Source organism: Setaria viridis, chromosome 3 (assembly GCF_005286985.2).
Source record: "Setaria viridis chromosome 3, Setaria_viridis_v4.0, whole genome shotgun sequence".
Classification (NCBI taxonomy): Eukaryota; Viridiplantae; Streptophyta; class Magnoliopsida; order Poales; family Poaceae; genus Setaria; species Setaria viridis.
The window spans coordinates 45,076,702-45,090,475 of NC_048265.2; the positions used below are offsets into that span (position 1 = coordinate 45,076,702).

At 43.9% G+C, this 13,774-nt stretch overlaps 2 protein-coding genes across 4 annotated transcripts; one reads left to right on the forward strand and one right to left on the reverse strand.

Moving 5' to 3' along the window:
- Positions 1-546: 546 nt before the first annotated feature.
- Positions 547-5,981, reverse strand: LOC117847614 (dehydrodolichyl diphosphate synthase CPT3). 3 transcript variants are annotated; one of them, XM_034728850.2, is made up of 2 exons: positions 5,881-5,981; positions 547-1,700 (listed from the first exon to the last, which is right to left on the reverse strand). In XM_034728850.2, the coding sequence occupies exon 2, from the start codon at positions 1,676-1,678 to the stop codon at positions 824-826; it is 855 nt and encodes a 284-aa protein (XP_034584741.1). In that variant the 5' UTR covers positions 1,679-1,700; positions 5,881-5,981; the 3' UTR covers positions 547-823. The 3 variants fall into 3 exon arrangements, with proteins under 3 accessions (XP_034584741.1, XP_034584742.1, XP_034584740.1); XM_034728851.2 differs by having other exon boundaries at positions 547-1,691; positions 5,773-5,969; XM_034728849.2 differs by having other exon boundaries at positions 5,773-5,967.
- A 3,037-nt stretch (positions 5,982-9,018) lies between these two features.
- Positions 9,019-12,753, forward strand: LOC117846799 (protein cornichon homolog 2). The gene is made up of 5 exons (XM_034727888.2): positions 9,019-9,391; positions 10,270-10,451; positions 11,605-11,727; positions 12,273-12,380; positions 12,459-12,753. The coding sequence occupies exons 1-4, from the start codon at positions 9,317-9,319 to the stop codon at positions 12,340-12,342; spliced, it is 450 nt and encodes a 149-aa protein (XP_034583779.1). The 5' UTR covers positions 9,019-9,316; the 3' UTR covers positions 12,343-12,380; positions 12,459-12,753.
- The last annotated feature ends 1,021 nt before the right edge of the window (positions 12,754-13,774 follow it).

Sequence of the window (13,774 nt, forward strand, 5' to 3'; positions counted from 1 at the left end):
AAGCCCATAACTCGAAACAATTAAGCCGTCAAATGCTTTCAAAATAAATTTAAGCCATCACGATGAATTGCTCTTCTTCTGCCGATTTTCAATCACGATGAGATAATGTTAGGATGTACTACGTATTTGCAACGTTACTGAGTGCGGCCGAATGGTGCCTAAGTTATCAGAGTGATGGCCACCAAAGGTATGTAGTCTTTGTGACGCATTCGAGCATCTGCCCCCTGACATTTTATTTTTATGCCCCATTCGAACTCCCTCTCGCATCAAATTGTTGGTTCTCTTGGAGGATACTAGACGCCCTCACGTTTTTGTGTGAATTTCGTACGATCTTTACTCGAATTTTACAAGAAGCAGCTTGCTTCCCGTAAGAAACGTGAAAGCTCCAATATGTCAAATGTGAACTTTTACATGTGTTGCTTTACTACTATGGGTCAAGGATACTTTACAATTTTTTATTTAGTTGTCTTGCAAATTCCGTAACAAAGAAATGCTAGTGCACCAATACTGACTCACGCACAACTTACTTTGCATAGACCAAGTGTCTTCCATAAAAAGTTTGTATTTAGACCGTTTCCCTAAGGCAGCCTATAAATCCAGGAGCCACAAAACATTTGTACAAGCTCGTATATAAGTGTTTGTTACACACATACACAATTACCACGGCACACATGTTTTCACCTTTGGTCTCTGTGCCTGTCCACTAGAGAATATGCAATATTCCGTTTGAAATTTCCATCCATAGACAAGAAGAAAAATAAAGAGGCAAGCCTCGGCAGTTGATGAACCTTCTCCGGTGATTCCTTGCGAAGATATCACAGATTCAAAGCTGCTTCTTAGCCAGCTTTCTGTTTTGCACTAGATAAGGGTAAACTCTCTGATACTGTAATATTGCCCAAATAAGGTGCTTGAATGAGAACTCAGGCCACAGAGGGTGCGGACTCTGCAGGTGGCTAAAGGTTGTCTGCCACAGAAGGAAATTGCTCAGTCGAGTCTCCCCTGAAGTCCGGATCACGATATCCGGTTCTGGGCAACCAGCGCTATACATGTGGCGGTCCAAATCAGACACTGAAATCTCCGAATGCACACCATTGTTAGCAGCTTGACCATTAGAGTCGCCAGCATGGTCTCTCTGTAAAACTTCCCTCCTTTCTGCACAGACCTCACTAACAGCATTGACGATCTCAGAAGTCGAGTTATATGGCATGCAAATTGAGAAGACCAAACCCGTGTTTCCAGCTGTGCATGCCATCAACTTCTGAGCCCCTAACCTCACCGGCTCGCACATCAGGTCCAAGTTTCCCCAGAAGTTGATCTTACAGTTCATCTTGTGGATCACACTTTGGTTGTCCAATAGCTCATTGATCTTTTCCTCCATTAACTCCATCAATAACTGCACCTCAATTGGGTCTCTTTTGAAGTTGTCAATGCTAAATGCATAGACCGTGATATACTTCACGCCCATGTCGTTGCAGTGAACCAGATTTTCAATAAGAGCGGAGTAACCCACCCTGTGTCCATCTCCTTGCTGGATGCTTCTGGATTTTGCGTATCTGCGATTACCATCCATAATAAATGCCACGTGTTCGGGCATTGGGCCATATGAGAGGATAGCTAAGAGGCACTTGAGCAGGAAATTCTGAAGATTTGCCAGAGCACTGAGTTGTGACCGCCTCATTAAGCTTCTCTATCTTCACCCCCTAAACAAAGGAGCAAATCAAAACCCATCACAACATTTCATATTCTAAGAGTATTTGCAGATGCCCAGGAGAACAAAAGGTTATAAATCTTAAGAAATTATTTATACATACGCCACTACAATTATAAACAACAAAAGGCGACACAAGAAAGAACCGTAAAGATGGCAATAGGGACCCGCGATCCGATACCCAATGGGTATTTACTCCATTAGGGTTTGATTATGGACTAAACACACTACCCACGGGTACGTAAATGGACCAAACCCTTCACCCATCAGGTACGCGGGTATGGGTATGTTCTAGCAGTCCCCATACTCGTTAAGCCATGGGTGAAAAATAACCAGCCCAAAAGTAAAGAAGAAAACTTTAGGTGCCCCACCCCTCCCAACCCTATCCCACCCGCCTGGACGCCTGGTCTCCTGAGTCCCGCCGGCCGCCGAAAAAAAAACAGCGCTAGCAATTCGCAAAAAAACAACATCGCCGCAAAAAACAACAGCGCCCGACGCCCCCCTCATCTCGCATCGCATCCAAGTGCCAGGAAGTCGCCACATCCGACCCCCCGATGCCACGCCATGTCGGCAACGAAGCAAGAACGGTGATTCCCCAATCTCCAATTCCCCTTCCCCTAATCCCCTTCATATGCTTTGCACTTGCAGGCACAGAGGCACTCTGCGCTCCTTGCCTTTGCCTCCTCTCCCGCACTATTGCACTAACCATCTCCTTCACTCTGGCGTCAAGGGACATCGTGGAGGTCCTAGAGGATGGTGACCGCCTGAAGCCACCGAATCCCGAGCTCGTCGACGCCGCGAACACTCTGAAGCTGCAAGATCCGGAGGTCCAAGCTGAAGTCGCCGGCGGAGCTCCTGCAGCGGGTTCTTTGCCAAAGAACGGCGATGGCGCCGCCAGTGCTCCTGCATCCAAGCCCAAGAATGGCGGCGCTCCTACATCCAAGCCCAATAACACCACCACCAAGGAGAAGAAAAGGACTGGAGCTACTGCAGCTGTTGAGAAGACAAAGAAAAAGGACGGCCAACCCCCTCTTTCTCCGGCTTCATCTCGGGAAGGTGCTGCTACTGCTCCTTCCAGTCGCTGCCCGTCTTCTGCAACCACATCTTTGGGTGGTGCAGTAACTAATACTCGCCCTCCTGGTGCTAGCTGCAAGTTGTTGCAGCCACTGATGTAAGTAAACCCAAGAGCTCGATATGTTTCATTGCTTCGTTGGAAGTTTAGATATGAGCTTGCAGCAAGGGCTTCATCATTATTTGCGATTAAATCAGGTATACATATTCAATATTTGCTAAGCGAGCTATTGCAAATCGTGTGAAAGTTACCCAGATTAAACTTGAATTGCTTCTTGATGCCTATGTCGTGTGATACTTGCATATGGAGCTAATTTTAATTTGGTAGGAATGCAATGTCAGACAAGGTCTCATGTCAGACAAGGTCTCATGTTAGATCAGACTAGGTGAATGCTTGTGAGTTGTGATTTCTGTAGGTGTAAACTTTAATTGTAGAGCAGTCTTTTTTCAAAGTTGATTTGTTACATGTATAGGTTCATCTATGTACCAGCTCCTCACACATCAGAAGTAGTGATTGGTGAAGAACTATATGAGTCCTTGGTTGATTGGAACCTTGATGAGAAGATATCCACAATTACCCTTGACAACTGCACAACTAACAATGTGGCAATCCCTTATCAGGGGAGGAAGATTGGAAAAAGTAAGCTTATAAATGAAGGGAAACTACTACACATGCGTTGTTGTGCTCATATTCTCAATTCGATTGTTAAGGATGGTCTAGAACATATTAAAACTGCTATTAAGAATATCCGTGAAAGTGTGGCTTATTGGACAGCAACACCAAAAGGAATAGAGAAGTTTGAGGAGATAGCTAAGTTTGTTAAGGTTAATTTGGATCATAAGATAAACCTTGACTGCAAGACTAGATGGAATTCAACCTTTAAGATACTTAGTGTTGCAGTCCCCTATAAAGTTGTTTTCATTAGAGCAAGTCGTGTTGATAAGCAATATACATGGAGGAATGGAACTTTGCTGCTGATGTTGTAGAACAGCTTCGAGTGTTCAATGATATAACTTTGTTGTTTTCCGGAACTGAATGAATATGGTACTGCCAACATATACTTCATAAAAATTTGTGAGATTAGGAAGAAAATCAGACAGTGGTCAACTTGTGGCAGTACAAAGATTGAAGAGATGTCCAGTAGCATGATAGCCAAATTTGACAAATATTGGTCGGACATCCAAGGACTGATGGGTATTGCAACCCTTCTAGATCCTCGTCTCAAAAAATTGAGCTTGCTGATGTGTTTTGAGTGGCTAACTGGTACAGCTGATTACATTTGTGAGGATAAGGTTGCTGAAATTATAGATCAGTTAACTGAATTGATGATTGAATACCATGTGGAAGAAGACTGTGACAATAGTGAATCAGCAGCAGCTACAGCTCCAACTGAAGACATGGAGTTCTTATGTTCATTTAGTGCAAGAGTTTCTAGTACAAGGCCATCTGCCGTGCGATTCAAATCAGAACTAAATCGCTACTTCGAAGATGAACTGGTATCTCTTAAAACTAAGGGTTTTAAGGTGCTGGATTGGTGGAAGATGGCTGGAGTACGTTATCCAACCCTGAGAAGGATAGCAAAGGATATTTATGCAATTCCTATCACTATAGTGGTATTTGAATCTGCATTCAGCACTAGTGGGAGAGTACTTAGCGAGCATCGCAGTAGGCTGACTTCAAAAATGATAGAGGCTCTTATATGCTCACAAGATTGGTTGCGGAACAAGTACAAAAGTATGTCCATTCTCTTGTTTTGTAGTTTGGTTCTCTTTACTTTGATTTTATCCTAATTGCTCATTTTCCTTTTTAGTTGACAACAAGGAAAAAGAAGCTGCCACCTTCTGGTCTTGCCTCCAAGATATTCAAGAGGGTCTCCAAGTGTGCACTGTTGCAATTGTGCTCTTATTATGTTATTCTAGATTCTTGCAATTGTGCTCTTATTATGTTATTCTAGATTCTTGCAATTGTGCTCTTATTATGTTATTCTAGAATCTAGACACATACTAACTCTTATTCTCATTGTACTGCTTCCATGCCAATATGCCATACAGGAACTTGAACTTTGAGCAAAGCAAGTTGTCTCTAACTCCAAGTGAAGGAAACCAACACATCAACAAGACAGCAATCGACCAGCATGTTTGTTGCATTGTTGTCCTACATATGTTCAATGCAATGAACTTGGAGATTTATTTATGTACCCCTTTTGGCTATGTAATGTAATGACTTATGATAGAATGACTTTGTGTGATGGTGTTGTGTGACTGGTGGTTGCAGTAGAGATTATTATATGCTATTATTTGTCTAATTTTATGTGCTCTGGTACTGATGGTTGCTGTTGAATTGTTGATTTTCATGTGCGTAAATAAACTATTGACGGATACGGGTGATCTGCCGGGTATGATTTACCCAGCCGGGTATGGCGGTCTTAAATTTTTATGGCAGGGATAGGTATGGGATAGCCATACCCGATGGGATTTACCCATTGCCATCCTTAGAACCGACGTCAAAGGGAAAATTGGTATAAAAGGTTTTAATTGCAGGCTGCATAATTCTACCCAGTTATGAACTCAGACTTGTCCTTTCGAAAAGAAAAAAAAAACCATCTGGTGCTATATATGATGAGATGCACTGGTTCACCGGTACACTATTGGACTGTACGGTTTCCCAAAGTGGCAAGATGATGAGATCCATCATCGATCCATGGGGTTCAAATTGAAATCTGCCGGCAAATCAAAACCACCTATCCATCATTTCTGCATGCTGATGATAAACATGAATGCGGTAAGAAATGTGAAAAGGACTGAACTTCGCTAAAGGCCAGTGCGGGAACATCAGTTTGTTCCCCTGTTCTTCTCTTGAACAAGCTTACAGACGCAGTTACAGGGCGTGTGCTCGACATTCCTATGGTTCATACGAACAAGCTCACGCTTCCCCCAAAAAAGCAGGAGTCCAAGCTACGAATGAAACTAACTGCAAGCACAAATCATCGTACCTGTAACCAACCACGCCCTCTGCTCCGATCGGCTCAGAAAAAGAGGCAGCGCACCTCGCAGCTATTTTGTCGAGCACGTTGTGAGCAACAGCGAGAGACGCGACTGACCTGACCCGCCGGCGGGTGCGAGTTGCAGAGCTGGGGTCTCGGGAGGGCGGGAGGGGCGAGGAGGTTGGCGACGTGGAAGAGAGATCGGAATCAGAATCAGATCAGGCGGGATTGCGGAAGGGACGCAGCGAGTGAATAAAACCCGGAACCTTCACGTGCCACGCCCACGCGGTGCTCGTGAAGAATCTTTTTTGTTGCACGTGGCTATCCACGCGCGCCATCACCCGCCACGACTCTCCCCACGTGACGCCATTACGAAACACGCGGAGCGTTGACCGCGGCTGGAAGTGGGCTTCCACGTAGCAGGTTCAGAATTGGCCCAGCAAAACTGGTGGTGGGCTGCAAAATGAACCTCTTGTGTCTACGTTGCCAACAGTGGTGACAGAAACAAAAAGAAAAAGTCTATCCCATAGCCCTCAACTATCAACGTCATCCAGGTTTTAACCCGCATCCCATAAATCAGATGTTTGGGAACCGTCAAATGTTGAAATCGTCCGTTTAACCCCCTCGATGGTTTCATGGGCTGTTTTCGCAGATGTGACGTCACGTCAGCTAATTCGAGCGTGAGTCGGGTCCATTGAGGGGTTCTGGCATAGCGCAACCTTCTTGCGCTCTCCTCCTCCTCCTCCTCCTAATCCGACAAGTGCCGCCGGATGCTCGTCACCGCCGTCTCTGACCCGTGGCCTGCTAGCTCGCTCGGGAGTGCTGTGCTCCTTCACCGCCTTGCACATCGGGCTCATTGGCCGGTGGGCTGCGCTGGGGGAGGCTGGTGCGTGCCTACTGCCCATCAGGGAGTCCGACCGCCGCCCGGACAGCTCACCGGGTCCCGCCTGCTGAGCGCACTATCACCTCCTCCCTCCTTAGCCGCCGGCATTAATGGCAGCGGTGAGGGACCGCTTTGACGGCAGCGCCATGTTGGCCTCCCGCACGGAGGCGTCTGCCGAACGGCGCTCTCGACGGCCCGTCCCTCTACGACACCTGATGTCGGACACCATAGGGGGATGCTCTCGCCGCGATCGCGGTGCCGACGGATGTTGCTGGCCGCTGCTGTTGCCTCCTGTGCGCCGACGAGGGAGACAACGACCTCGCGTGCCTGTTCTCAGCACCTCCGCCACCCCTGGGCTTGCTTTCTCTCTCCCTCTCCTCCAGTGTCGTCCTCCCCTTCTTGGTGGGTGCGTCCACCGCCGCCCTCTTCTTCGCCTCCCGCTCCGCTCCTAGCTTCTACAGCTTCGCCATCGCCTTCTCCTTCGCCGGCGACTCCACCAACGTGGCGTCGCTGGCGTTGCACGCCTCGGACGGTGCCTCCTCCTCCACCTCTAGCTGCTCCTACCTCCGCTTGACCGGCTCCACGACCGGGAATGGTGTGGGAGCGGGGCTGCCACCTTACTGCCCCTTGTGCCGGCGACCGCGCCGTCTCGGGCGGTCTTCTTGCTCACGCAGCTGCCCATGCTGAGTTGTCGGGTTTTCGTGTCTAGTCCTCTTCAATCCGCTCGCTGACTTGGACCCGACTCCACGTCGGATTAGCTGACATGGTGCCACGTCTATGAAAAACAGCCCACGAAACCACCGAGGGAGGTTAAACGGACGGTTTCAATAGTTGGTGGTTCCCAAACATTTGGTTTTGAGAATGAATAGTTGAGGGTTATAGGATAGACTTTTTCCAAGAAAAATTGAACTACCTGCCATGTTGTTAAAGTTGGCCCTTGTTTCTAAAAAAATATCTATATGTTTTTTTTTTCAAAAGGGCAAACTGTGGGGACATTAGTGAGTTCAGAGCAATTAGGTGGCAATACTTGCAAGGGGGAGAGAACATGAGTTAGAGGAGAGAATTACAACACAGTGTTAAGCCATCGTACAAACAAAAGTCTACGATCCTCTCTAAAGCGAATTGCTTGGAGAAGAGCTTGCTCTCTAAATTTCACAGTCTAAAGATTGATATTTGGCCGAGCTACCTAAAAAATTATGGCATTTTGCATTTTCCAAATCTCCCACTATGCAAGGAGAAAGATGTCCGTGAAGAAAGTCTGCCCCGCTGCTCCTCTTGCTGCTGAAAACCTGTCATGTATGTCTATGTGTGAAGGCCAGAAGATATGCACCTTGGACCAACAGCTCTGTGCAAAATGCGGGCATTCAAAAAAGAGATGATCTCTGTCTTCCTCAACTGCATTTTGGCATAGAACAGTGCACTCCAGTTTGGGCATTGAAGTTTCTTCTGCGTAGGAGGTTTCTCGTGTTCAGTCGGTCTATCAGAAACAACCAGGTGAAGAATTTAACTCGAGGTGTGCATTTGGATTGCCATAACCATGCAAATGTTGGTGGAGGTTGTATGCCTGGGAAGGCAAATTTATAGAACCTGGCAGATGAATAGGAATCACTGCCCCAAATGTAAACCCAGTTATCATTTGTTTCCAGATGGTATGGAATTGCCTGGAGGTAGTTTTGTAGGGGGTGTTTGGATCCTTAGCTAAAGTTTAGTCCGTGTCACATCGAATCTTCGGAGGCTAATTAGGAGGACTAAACATGAGTTAATTATAAAACTAATTACACATATGGAGGCTAATTCACGAGACGAATCTATTAAGCCTAATTAATCCATCATTAGCAAATGATTACTGTAGCAGCACATTGTCAAATCATGGACTAATTAGGGTTAATAGATTCGTTTCACAAATTAGCCTCCATTTGTGCAATGGATTTTATAATTAGTTTATGTTTAATACTCCTAATTAGTATCTAAACATTTAAGGGACTAAACTTTAATCTGGAACCCAAACGGGGTCTAAATCCATCGTTTTACCGTAGGCTTCCTGTGATAGTGGCAAAGCAAAGAGGGATGATAATAAATCTCAGCAACCATGATATCCTTCACTGATATGTCAGCATTTACTCTTGAAATTTACTGAAGTGCAGCTATCATAAAGGTTCCATTGCCTGATGACTCCGAGAATACATGACAAATGCCCTTCGGTGTAATAAAGGTTCTAATCAAATTCGAAATTTACTCTGGAAAAAGAAAAATAAAAGAAAAATAAAGCCGGCTGTTCTAAAAAAATCACTAACAGGATAAAAAGGGACAATTTTTGGGTTTGTGAAGTCAGCAGCAGCAGCACAAGGGATGCCATTTTCCATTGCCTTCGAATGGCAGGCACCTTTCCTCCCCTTACATCAGTCTCTACTCTGTGCCTCTGACCGACTCCTCGCACGCAAGTACCCCCACCTGCTCCTCTCCCCTCTCCCCCACCCCACCTCGCCGCCTCTCCCCGTGTCCGGCGGCCACCACGCCCATTGTGACCGCGCGGGGCACGGGAGCGACCGGGCTGGTCTAGGGGCCTCTCCTCCAGAAAGCGCGCGGAAAGAAGAGGGGCCGGGGCGGTAGCTTTCTTGGATCGATTGCTCCCGAGCTGCTCGCGACGATTAGTCGTCCCGTGCGGCAGCCATGTCTGTGGAGCTCATCCTCTGGCTCTTCTCCTTCGCCTCCGTCATGGTCCTCATCGGCCTCACCGCGTACCAGGCAAGCCCGACGAAAATCCTTTGCATCTCACCTTTTAGCGGCGAAGCTTGTCCAAATCTTGCGCGGTAACGGCGAATTCCTACCTGGTTTCGGGATACGGCTGCCGGGAATTTGTAGGGGATTTAACGGAATTCGATGCCGGGTTCGGTCAACGGTGCCGTTCTTGTAGTGTCATTCATACCTTCCAGGATGGGGACAAGATGAACTGCCAGATAGATTTTGTTTAGAGAAAATTCGTTTTTTAGTCCTTGAGGAATTCTGACTTCTATGTTCTGATATTAATTCGCAAAACAAATTCATGTATGTACTAAAGGGTCCAGTATATTTGTTTAGAATATTCCAATTTTCTTGGTGTAGATATAACCACTTGTACGCTTATGTGCTTTGATTTGTAATTTTTTGACAGTAAGGCTTTGGCTTCTTGTTCAGAAAGTGCTGCTAGTGCACTACTTGAAGCTTCTTGTTCTTGCTGCTCTGTTTGGAATGTTAGCACCAGTGCTAGGAACCTAGGACTAGTGGATGTAATCATAGATGACATTCTCGAATTCCTTTAGTTGGTGTGAAACCAGCCTGGTCTTCGGTGGCACTTGCATTATCATTGCTGTAGTGTCTAAAGCTCGAATTCAACATGATTGATTCAGTGTTACTAATGTGGCTGGTTGGTCTCAAAGTGTTTGTGCCAACTGTCATGAGTTTTAAGCTTTTTATGTCAACACATCCAACACTTTTCTAATTTCTGCATTCTATGGTCGTATTCATACGCAAATTACAGTCTGTATGTAAATTTAGTGATTTATGTACCAATCGGCCTCCCTTCTTATTAGCTTGACCAATCTTGTTGATTATCCTGCTGATTTTGCTTTCTGCTTTTATACCAGCTTATCTGTTTGTCTGATTTGGAGTATGACTATATCAACCCGTATGATTCATCATCTCGCATCAACGCGGTGGTCCTTATAGAATACTCGCTTCAAGCAGCCCTGTGTGCTTCTTTCCTCTTGACCCTTCATTGGTTCCCCTTTCTAGTCATGGCACCTGTAACGTACTACCATGTGAAACTGTAAGTGTTACTTGCTTTCAGTCTTTACATTAATTCTGGCACAATTGTTTCATCATTAGATACTATGCAGTCAATGTTATTTGGCTGGATTCACATCTTTATTTTTTATACATGGACATAATACTTTAAAACTACCTATAAGCCTCCATTGAACAGTTAAGTAAGAATATAATCAATTATAGGATTTAGATATGGTAATATTGTATTTCTATCTATGGTGAGCGTTTTAGTTTTGCACTTGTTCTGGGCCACCTGTTATTTCTTTGGTTCTGCAACACATCCATCTCTCAAAATATTGGTCTAGGTATTAGATGCGAAAAGTTAGTGCACCTGTTCTTGTATTATACCTGCACTGATTTCATAGGCCTCAGTACAAAATATTGTTAGCTAACTATCTTTCATTATTGCTGCAATAGGACTACAATAACTCTGAAGCTGCCATGTGCAGTTTACTTGTCAACATGAAAAGTTCCCTTTTCACCACTGTTTACTAGAAAAGAACCATTTGATGATATTTTTGTGACAATTATTCAGCAATCGGCATGGATCACTGATCCCACATATAGTTAACCTTAACAATGATTAATGAAAGTGGATCTTAGTATGTTCTTGTATAGGGTACATATATAATGTAGCAGTATTCTAAACTGATTTCAGTCCCTTGAATGAAGGCAAGCACCACGTTTTCAGTTATTACATGTGGATGGAAAAACTCCCACCCCCATTTTTATGCAATTTAACAGCCATGGCACCTGTGCAGGGTTGTAGCCCATCCAATTGTTGTTCTTTCATGGCTGAAAGAGGAACAGCTTCTGTTCGACTTTTTAGTCGATTTTGAGTTCTTTTTTCTTCATTGAGGCTTTGGGTTTGTTCAGATTAATTGCTGAACTTATTTTAGTGGGATGTCCCGAATTCTTTTTTGATAATCTAATTTTGGCCAAGCATTAATGTCTGAATGATTATTATTAGTTTTTGCATTAAGCTTTTTGTAAAGCAAACAAAGTAGACATTTTCATTCTCCCTTTTAGTGTCTGCCTATATAACAAACCTAACTTGTAAATTTAAGTTGTTTATTTGTTTCTTGTGCTTTCATGTTAGTTGTTTGTTGTGTTATGATAATAAAACAGAATCATATGATTTTATTTTTAATCAGGTACATGGCTCAGAAACATCTTGTAGATGTCACTGAAATTTTTAGACAATTAAATGGCGAGAAGAAGTACAGGATGATCAAGCTTGCCTTCTACTTCTGCCTATTTATTATAACTATTTACAGGTTTGACTTCAAATTATTTTTTTAGTTAATATTTTGTGAAATGCATTCATTTGGTAGTTCTGCCTCTCAGTTATTCAAAAACACCTAGGATATTATTGAACCTTTATAGATCTCCATCCTCATACTGGCCCTTCCATGTATAGGACAGAAGTTTCTTTATAATATTTTAATGTAGGTTAGCTGAGTTTCCTCGCCAGAAAATATACTGAATTTCAAACTCCTGTTGGTGGTATGAAGGGTTAGTGAGAATATTACTTGGGAAATCCAAATATGAGGTCATCTTTACACCATGTTTTTAAACTTGCAAGCGGTCATGAGCAATAGTTGAAATCTGTAAATATATTCAGTATTATAGATGTTGCCTTACATTTACATATCTCACTAAATACTGATTGCGGTCTGTAGGTTTGTGCTAGTTCCAGGTTAATTGTTTCCATATATCATAACTTATTTCTGATCATGTCCAAGCTTAGTGCTAGCTTAGAACCCTAAGAATGCTATGTTGCATGATCTAACAGTTTGCATTTTTTTTATGAACTTAACAGGCTTGTGATGACAGCCGTGATGCTGTTTATCGACGAGGATGTAAATCTGGTAGAAACTAGGACTATCTAGACTTTGCCTCCAACTTTTCACAGCTCACAGGGGAGCAGGTATTTGAATATCACATATTTTATCACTGGCAAATGAAAATGTTTATGTTGTAACAAATTCAGCTTGTTGCGTTGCAGTCTTGCAGTCTGTGAACAGCAGGCTGAAAAGAACACAGTTGGGAGGAACCAGTGAGACCAGAACTGAATGCCTTGCCCGAGTTACAAGAAAGAAGATCAGCTCGTGTGCAATAGCTGGAGGAGCTAATCTGGTGTCTCAGATTCTCATTGTTCATTTTTGTCCATCAAACCAAACTGACAAATCTGATATGCTATGAATTTTCACTAGTTTGCTCTGTCAAGACCGTCTTTGTAAATTGGGCTGGCCATGATGCATCACCCTACAATGATGACACGTTTGGGACTTTGGAGGCTATTGTGCATTTCTTTTGTACTTGTATCCAAGTGCTGCTGCTGTATTTCATTTCAGCTCCGCGTTGTCTGTGCTCGACTGATCGGTAATGTAGTGTTCACTTACCTGATTCAGTAATGTGCATGCCCTGGGACCTCGATATCAAGATGAATTGAAGCTTATCCAGGCGTGTACAGTTCGTGTGTATATTATTGTGGGTAAAAGAGCCTTTTCGGCCTTTAGTATGGCGTTGATGTGTTATTTAAGTAAAAAATGTTCTTTTTTCACACACACAGTCTGTCTTCATGAGCGTATTGCTCAGTCAGCTGCCAGGCATTAGTGAGTGCTTGTAAGGTCTGTTTGCTTGCAACCCTTGCTCAGTCAGGCTGGTCCACCCAGGCGGGCAGGCGTCTGAAATCAGACGTCTGGGAGCACTGCTTGGACCTGGCAGCCTTTCTAGGTTCTAAAGCAAATACAACATCTATAAATAGCATTCTGATTGCGAGATGAATTAGAGTGAACAGTTTTGGTTGCTAGAGGGTGCATGTCAAACGGTTTTGGAGTTCATGGCAGTGGTGGGTACTCCACAAAATCCAAATATTACTACTAATAATAAAGTGTTTACAACACATACACTACTCCACAACATCCAAATATTACTAAATAATCAAGTATTTATAACACATAAGTACATGTGTTGGTAGATTTGCATCTCAAGAAACGATTCTACAAATGCACAACTTGGCTCACCATACATTTGGAAAAAAAAACGAGGCTTTCACTTTTTCATGGCTGACACGAAACATATGGTGTCTTTTATTAGTACAAAATCAATGGTATATTTTCCTAACAATATATATAAGATGTGGCATAAATGAAATGAAACCATATGTATGTGACAAACAGTAGCATTAGGAGATGGGCAATGTATTATTCTATATCATCTTTTTTTTTAATTTCAGGAGGCTCAATGCTGTACTTAGACGACGACAATAACATCCCTCCCCGATCACCGTCGCCGGGACTAAGAGCAGACCTGAGCAAG